Genomic DNA, 9,330 nt, shown 5'->3' on the forward strand with positions numbered 1-9,330 from the left:
AAACTGCAGCACATCAAAATATTGGACATTTGAGTTGGTGTCTATTCAGCTATTTTGGTTGCCGTCCTGCCTCGTCTTTTCTCCTCCTTTCACCCACTACCTCACTTGTCAGGAAAAGTAAAATCTCAACTTGGGGGGGGTGGGGGGGCAACTGAACAGGGCCCATTATACTCAACTTAGTTCCCTTGTCTCTTTTCATGTAAGACAAACTCAAAAATAATTTGCACACACTTTACATTTTTTCTTTTTTTCTTTTTTTTGTCTGCGAGAATAAACTACGCATGAAGAGGAAGGGGGCGCAGAGGGAGGCAATCTTGTTACCAGCCAGCATAGCCCTGGGAAGATTTCTATCAGACACACGTATAGAGAGAGGCATCCATTTAGAAAATGGCTTTTCTAGGCATGCTGGGCCATTTAGCACACCCTGTGACGACTCCTGTTTGGGGCAATGATAAATGTTCTTTCACACCCGGTCTGTGTACAAAGTCAGACCAATGCGCACACACACACACACACACACACACACACACACACACACACACACACACACACACACACACACACACACACACACACACACACACACACACACACACACACACACACACACACACACACACACACACACACACACACACACACACACACACACACACACACACACACACACACACACACGCACGCACGCACACACACACACACACACGCACACACACACACACGCACACACACACACACACAGCCATATGGGCCCTCGACACAAGACATCATTGGGACAGACCTCAGACTTTTAGAGAAAGATTGGCTTCACTGAGTTTGGTCTACAGAAAGAAATAAAGATAAAAAAAATAAAAAAAAATCCCTTGTAGTATAAATGAGTTAAAATCCACAAAACTTAAACCCCACTGAGCGTCGTGTCAACATCACATCTCAGCTTTAGCTCACTCCATCCCAGCGTCGAGGAGACGCCGCGCCATATTTACACTAAATTTACAGCGCATTCGTCTCAATGTGAAGGAGCGGCAACTTGTAAATTAGCCAATTAGTCAACTAACAGGAAGATGCGATCGTTCCACTAACGGAGTAATTCATTAAGATCTGGGGCAACAGTTGTGTCTCACCCTTTATGATCATTAGCATAGCTTGTGCACGTCTCCGCTTAAAGATGAATCCAATACAAATGACACATTTTCACGGCTTCATTCATTCAGATTGGACTTAGATCATCGGTCACAGGTCATCACATACAAATGAATACATTCACAACACGAACAGCTCCGGGGGGGATAAAAAAAAAAATGCAAATGTGTCGTTGCAACCATTAGTTGGTTAAATTCCTCAACGACTGAAGCTCAATCGCGCAACTGAAATCAAAACCAAACACTCTCCAGTTCAAACTTTTCATTTGGGGAAAAATTCGCTTTTGGCAATTCGGTTAAATGAACGCTCTCCTTTCCGCTGAAATCAACTCTGGAAATGAGATCTGGAACGATCATAGGCATGTTGTGTTCCCAGTTTGTTCCCCTGGATTGAAATCGTGTGATGCTTTCCATCCCATCACAGGTGGTTGGTGGACTTCAGACGGCAACACTTTGGGATTCACCTCAATCACAATCAGCAGGTTTCCACGGCAACACAAGCTTTTACCACGCAAGTTGCAAACTGTTTTTTTTTTTTTTACCCACCAACTGGAGGAAATGCTTCTGAATAAAAAAAAAAAAAAAACCTGATTTGTGAACCGGGTCAGAATCAAACACGCAAGAGAAAATTGCCTTAAAAAGAATGGAGATACGCCTTTTCCTGGTTTAGTGATCGTATTAACCCGTCGAATAAAACAACAGATAAGCGCCTTCATCGGTTGACAAAATTGTAACTCTCAAAAAGGCCCTCAAAACAATTTTTGTAAAAAAAAAAACTCATCAGACGTTATCACGGAAGTGGATCGACGCCAGGTGGAAAAGTCGTTTTTATCGTCGTTGGCGAAATGACAACATTTTTTGCATCCTTTTCATCACGCGGCGGCAATGAGGTTTCACCTTGGAGCAACGAGCGGCGATATTTTAAACAGCCCTCTGTTGTGTGGGTATCTGCAACGCTCGGTGGGAATACTGAAAAAAAATCACAAAAACATTTGCACAAAACGTAAGAGGCAAATATTTTCCATGGGTAAACACTGTCTGTTATGTTTTGTTTACACTGGATGAGTGCTAAAACTCAACCTATCTCTATAATGCAGCCCGAGTGGCTGCCTGATATCCACTAATGGTCGTTACCCTTTACACCGGCACAACCCCCCCAATCCCCCCCCCCCGTTAGCTCACTTCCTCCTCTCTGGGATCCATCAATGTCGCCGCCACACTAACAGCCACGGCAAGTAACCGCCGCCGCTGCTCAACATAAAGCCACGGGCTCCGTCCCGCCGGGATGAACCCAGACTCGCCCGTACAGCAATAAACGGAGCATATACATCTCGGGGTGCATTACCAACCCTGGGAGCGCGGCGAACATGTGCACACGGCAGACGTATGATGAAACAGTGTCAATCACACTTTGCGCAGCCATCTGCTCGAGCACGAGACAGCAGATACCAGCGAGCGCCGCCACATCCAGCTCAATGTGTCTGTATTAATGAGTCATAAAACAGATAACGCTTAAGTGTGCTACCACCCCCAACTTCACCTTAAAGCTCTTGTTTGATAGAGCTTCTGATTCAATGCCGAGTTTCCAGAGTCACAAGGCACAAAAGGAGAGAGAAAAAATGGTCAAATAAAGCTGATTTATGTCACTTAAAAAGAAAAATACACTCATCTCCATCTGAGAACAAAACAGGATGTTTTACCAAAAACAAGTTAGCATCTTATTTGCTGCCTCAGAGCCAGACGTGCTCCGTTACACCGCACAGCCGAGCCCAGTGAACTCGTGGCGATTAATAATTCAGGGAATCGCAGGGCGTCGCACGCGGCGTGTGACGTCAACTTACCGATCTCATCTGCTGAGTCCCGGTGACGTGCTGCAGAACCTTTTCCAGCTCCTTCTCGATGCGTCCGGCCCAGTGAATCATTCTGCAAAAACCAAATTAAACATCTTTAAACCGCTGACACCGTCACCTAAACATGTCATCGCACAACCATTTCTATCTTGCGAGCGTGTGTGTGTGTGTGTGTGTGTGTGTGTGTGTGTGTGTGTGTGTTTGGTTTGCATTCTACTTCTACTGGCAAGCCGCCACACTCGCCCCTCTTCCCGGATCGTATCTGGAACTTTCCCCGTCCTATCTCTAGCTGATGTCTGGGTTAGTCATCAGCACCTTCTCTGCCCATCACTTCCTGGCGTACATCTGGCCCGGCTGGCGGCGAGCGCCTCGCCCCGGCCCCGTCTCGCCCCGGCCGGGATCAGCGGCTCCACAATAAAACTGCTCGGGTCTGACAGAAGTGCAGCCGAAGCAGGAGAACGATCCCCGTCAGACGGAGCCAAGTTTGGAATTAAGAGATCAAACGGGTTGGAGCCCATCACTGTCCATTGCCCAGCAACAAATGGCTTAATGGATGGACTTTTTTTCTTTCTTTTTTTTTACTGGATCATAGCAGTGGACAACCTGAATCCATGCTGAACAACCAAACAACCTATGAACAATCAGATTGATAAAAATCTGTCATGTGTGTGTGGTTTGTTGGTTTTTTTTCGCCAGCCACTGATTGTGTGCCAACCTTTTCCTCTCAGCAGCCTGGAGATACCTAATCATAAAGCACCTAACACGATCGCTTGTCTTTTAATATGACGACGGAGACAAATGTCATCTTCAAATGTCAGATTTGCTCAGAAGACAAGAGGGAAGAGACAGATTTATTAAATTGTAAAAAAAAGAGTGACAGCCCCCCCCCTCGCCATGACCACCAAGCCGGAGCCTCATCAGGAGAGCAACCGCAGAGCAAACATGCCAGAGAGCGTGTGCGAGTTTGTCCACTGTGTTTACTGGGACGCGAGGAGGAGGAGGAGGAGGGGGAGGAGGAGGAGGAGGAGGAGGAGGAGGAGGAGGAAGCGAACGGGGCCTCCGAAAACGGAGGACAGAGGGAGACCACTGTGGAGAGAGAGAGCGCAGCCACTGTGAAAAGGTCACCTCAATATGAAAAGGAAAACAAGTTTCCAGTGAGAACGGAGCTGACACTAACAGTGAGGGACAATAACCTCCGTCCCCCGAGCCAGAAGCAACGTCTTACGCAACGTCTTCGGTCTACGGGCTTTCGTAAACACGCACACGCGCTTATTTTTTGATGATATACTTTCATATATGTGCGTGTAAAAAAAGCGTGTGTCACATAGGAGTCATCGTGTTTCACAGACTGAAACGTAACAACGGGGTCTTCTATTAAAACTGGAGTTCATAACACAATATTCCATCACTGAGCTTACCCCACTACTACTACTACACCGCCGCTGTCTTTTTTTTATAAAGTTGTCAAAGTTTACCTTGTCGGAACGTAAACTCTTTGACGTAAAACACCAACAAGCTTCTCATACGGAGACACAGAAGGTCTAATTCTTTAATGGCATGCATGAGCTGTACGTTGCGTCGAGTCCTGGACCCAAAACCACAACCTTCGATTCACACGTTCACCAAATGACGACACAGTTCTAAACACGTTATCATGTTGCCACGGTTACCTTGAAAAGGTAATGCGATTACTGATTATGAGTTACCCCTTTTTAAAACGTAACTTAGCTACTTTACTGATTACTTGTTTTGGGAAGTAACTAAGTTAGACTACAAGTTGCTTTTAGCCGCCCCCATCGTCTCAACGTGAAAATGAAACATCTCTGCCGATCCCCGCTTATACATATTATGACCTTTGACCTACATTCTTAATTGTATTTCAGTATTTATTTATCTCGTGATCCAGCTGTTGTCGCATTATTTATCTATTTATTTATTTGTACTGCCTGCTGTATGCTACCATTAAATCCCCCCCAGACAAATTAAGTCTTTCATTGATGGATTGAAAAAAAAAAGGGCGGGGCTTCCTTCCAAAATATCTTTCCACTCAGGAAAATTACAAAAATAGTGCAACATCCCTGCAGATGTGTTATTGTTCCAATGACGAGGTTTATTGATAATGTTTGTTAGTTCGGATTCTTTTGCGTCACCTCCGAGAGCGAGCCGGCCTGTGATTGGCTGATAGTGGGGAAGGGGGCGGAGCATCATGAAAGCTTCCAATGAGGCTGTATCAACCTCACACTATGTAGAGCAGGGGTGTCGAACTCATTTTAGTTGAGGGGCCACATCCACCTGATCTGACCTCTGGAGGGCCCAACAAGTGAAACATAACATATTAAACTGCAGATACGGACAAATGCAAAGTCTTTCCTTCTTTTGATCCTTTTGTAATTGCAAGAATTTGCCAGTCTATTCTTAAATTTACATATTTAAGGAAATCAGATATTATTATATTTGCAAAAAAAAAAACCCTCAGTCACCTGTATCTGGATATCATATTTTTATTCAGGATTAAAACAATTTGTCATCATCTGGAAAATGTTTTGAGTTCATCTGTCTAAAGAATTATTTCACATAAGTTGTTTATATAAGCTGTTTATTGTGAAAGGTGTTTCGTCATGTGACCTCCACAGATGCATTAATGTCGGGGGTCAAATTCTGATCAAGGGCGATTTTGAATGTCATTTTTGCCAATCTAGTGTTTTTAGATCAGCCTCTGTCAGTTTTCATTTTTATACTTAAAAAAAAAAAAATAAATCACATGGCAGGCCGGATTAGATCCTCTGGCGGGCCGGTTCTGGCCCCCGGGCCACATGTTTGACACCCCTGATGTAGAGACAATTAAGTGCAGCTTGTACACAACTCTCAGTTCACATGACCTCACAACATGCAAAAAAGCCCAAAATGGCCTGTAATAGTTGAGCTTCCTGTTCAGTGACAATCGCCAAGACATTTCAGAAGAGCCATGTCGTGAATTATGTGCATTTGAGGCCTCGGAGACTTTCTGCTGGAGAAAAGTCTGCGCCGTCTTTAAGACACACAAGGTGTCATGGTGGACGACGTGACGGCGCGATGATGCTCTCCAGCTCTTTGTTGTGTAATGTACAACCCTCCCATTTGCTTCTGTATTTCAGACTCATTCGCCTCTAATTTAGGCGCCCCGCCATTATGGAAATGCACAAAAAATGACAAAATGAGTCTGGATGGAAAAACCGTGTGTGTGTGTGTGTGTGTACGTACAGTGCCGTCACCACGTTTACTCCGTTGCAATGGATCTCATCACGCCGAGGGCCGCACTCAGATATCTATTAGGGCAAGAGGCTGGACCATTTTTGTGTGTGGAAATAGCATTTGGGGGAAAATTGCTGATGATATTTTACCTCCCAAGAAAAGATTTTTGCTTTCCGTGAAAAATACTGTAAAAATGCCCATTTAGACTCCAGTTAACAGGTTTTCGCCACACAATTTGGAAATGTGGAAATAGCTTCCCCGTGAACACGTTTCCCTCCGCCAGACACACACACACACACCATCGACCTATACGACATCAGCTAATCGTCTCTGTCACCACACGTTCTGAACTTTCCTATGAATGCACTTCCTGACTCAGACCTGAACTGAAGTCAAATAGGTGTGTGTGTGTGTGTGTGTGTGTGTGTGTGTGTGTGTGTGTGTGTGTGTGTGTGTGTGTGTGTGTGTGTGTGTGTGTGTGTGTGTGTGTGTGTGTGTGTGTGTGTGTGTGTGTGTGTGTGTGTGTGTGTGTGTGTCAGGCCTTCACATCCGACTGCAGCTCAACTTCAATTAACTGTCAACCGCCACAGTGATGTGGGTGACCCCAAATCTGGTTTATTAATACTAAGAGGTGACTGAATAGAGTATCTGCAAAGAGAGCGACGACCCATTTATGGTATTTTTATCTGTTTCAACAAGGGCACGGCCAAACTTGCATAATTAGGTTGTTTTCTGTATTTTGCAAAAATGTGACACTGATCCTGTGCCAGCGAATCTGAGATCAGCTCAGAAATCAAAAGAATAAATCTGATTTAAAACATTTTGTCTGCAATATAACGCGGGTTTACCTGTAAATTACCTGCATCACTTTTCTTTATAGAGCTTGAGTAATCAAGTCAATGGCCCAGTTAATTGTGGTTTTGAGTCAATCGAGTGTGATATAAAGGATAACTGATTTTTTGTACCTTTGAAAGTCACCTTGGCCATTAAACTAACGGAGCCCTCGAGGTTTCAAGGGAAAAATAAAAACCCGTAGCACCCAAACATCAGTCATTTCCATCATCACAGTCTACACACACACACACACATTCATTTTGTTCACGTCAGATCAGTCGTGTTGGTTTTAAACAGGCATCAACTGACGCGTTACTCCGCAGACTTCAGGAACTGTTGCACTTTTTTTTTTAAGAACAGCTTATTTTTAAGCAAAAATAAATAAATATATATCAAACTGGGAAAATAACCTCAAATAAACATCTTTCTTTTTTTTTTTTAATGGCCCATTTTAGTAAATTGTTGTCGATGTTTTTCGTGGAATAGCCCGACTCCTGCACAGGTGGCAAATTGTTGCAGCAAACATTACGCGCGCGCGCGTGTGCGTGTGTGTGTGTGTGTGTGTGTGTGTGTGTGTGTGTGTGTGTGTGTGTGTGTGTGTGTGTGTGTGTGTGTGTGTGTGTCCTTGAGAAATAAATCGTTGTATTGTTCGCAAATGATACACACACAAAAATTAAATATTATTTAAATGATCAAATGTTATTGCAAAACTATTTCACAACAGGTGCAGGATGGATTTAGGAATAAATAAATAAATAAATAAATAAACTTCCAACAGCTTTGCTTATTATGCGCACATTTTTTTCTACCGTGACGTTTAAAGATTCACTTTCTGAAACAAAAATAAAAACTGAAACGCTTTAATTGCATGTTATTCCCACGGTGCGCGTGGAGGACCTTTGCCTTAACAACAACACGCGCTGCCTCTCTGTGACAGCACATCCTCTCTATTATGGTTATTTATTTATTTATTTTTACATATTATTTTTATCCCGCAGAATCTTCCCATATGATCGTCTGGGTGAGTTGGAGCACGTGCACGGCTCCTTGCAAGCACGTTCCCCAACTGAGGGAGAGACTTTTTTTTGCCGCTGAACACAAAAAACAACACCAACAACGAGATAAAGATGTGGGAGATGTGACATTCGCAGGATCACAGACTGTGCGTGTGCGCGCGTGTGTGTGTGTGTGTGTGAACATCAGGGACTAAAAGGTAAGCGGCGCGGCGTGTGCAGGCGCGTCAGGGGCCACCTGTCCTAGTTCCGCGCCCCGCATCCCCGCTTCACCCTCCCCACCCACCCACCCCCTAAAAGAAAACCCGTGCGGGGTGACTTACGTGTAGTGCTGCGGGAAGAGGTGGGTCCCGGCGGTCGGCGTGGACACGCAGATGATAAGTACAGTTTGGATCGCGAAGAGGCAGAAAATACCGCACGACTGCGCGCAGATCGCCATTTTCCATTAAATATTCAAGAAACTGGGATAAATAAGAGAGGGGACCGGAAGGACGCGTCTCTCTCTCGCAGGCGAGCTAAGAATAGCCAGATAAAGTGTGTGTGGCCGGAGCTGACGGTTCTGGCGTAAGGCTTTCAAAGCTGGACACTTCAGCCGGCAGTGAAATCTCAATCTGGGGACGCACAACGACGGGGCTTGACAGCTTCGGAGACGCGGACGATCCGGGTCGGTCGCGAGGATCCTGGGTGAGGATCCTGGATGGGGGATGAGGAAGATGCTCCTGCGCCGCTGATGTGCCTGCCTGGCTCCTTATTTGCGCACTCGCTGTCCTCCCTCCCTCTTCGCCGCCGCGCACATTTGCTCCTTCCCTCTCGCACCGTCTCCAATGTAACTGGCGACGGCGAGTCAAGCCGGCCGCGACGTGAGCACAGCGCATCCGGTTTGCAATGTCACAATAAAACCCATCGCCAGCGCGGCTGGCCAAAACGCACGTGTGATCGTTTATTTTCCACCCGAGGCCAATAAGAGTTGTTACGAAAATAAAAGGACTTAGACTTTCGCTACACAGTAAGGGTAAAATATCTATTTATTCTTCGAAATAAAAACGCGCAGCCTTCATTCCAGCGCTCCGTTTTCTTTTCAGGTGTTTTATTTTGGTAAACCTGGCTGCCGAGCTTCCTGTGCCCATTCAGTCCATCAAGTGGGGCTTTATCCTCCAGTGGTCCTTCCTCCTTTCCAAACAGTCTATTCCTGGTGTGCCTGACTGACAGACAGACAGACAGACGGACAGACGGACGGGGGCGCGCATCAGGCCACCTCCTCTT

At 45.4% G+C, this 9,330-nt stretch overlaps 1 protein-coding gene across 1 annotated transcript in view; it reads right to left on the reverse strand.

The window, feature by feature from the left end:
- The window catches only part of cacna2d2a (calcium channel, voltage-dependent, alpha 2/delta subunit 2a), a gene marked incomplete at its 5' end in the record, with an annotated part of 149,895 nt that extends 141,389 nt beyond the window's left edge, over positions 1-8,506 (reverse strand). The window contains 2 exon segments of the mRNA XM_080495601.1: positions 2,981-3,062; positions 8,391-8,506. Coding sequence (XP_080351727.1) covers positions 2,981-3,062; positions 8,391-8,506 — 198 coding nt within the window.
- Positions 8,507-9,330: the final 824 nt, after the last annotated feature.

The sequence above is a fragment of the Blennius ocellaris genome, assembly GCF_963422515.1.
Source record: "Blennius ocellaris genome assembly, chromosome: 4".
Taxonomy (NCBI): Eukaryota; Metazoa; Chordata; class Actinopteri; order Blenniiformes; family Blenniidae; genus Blennius; species Blennius ocellaris.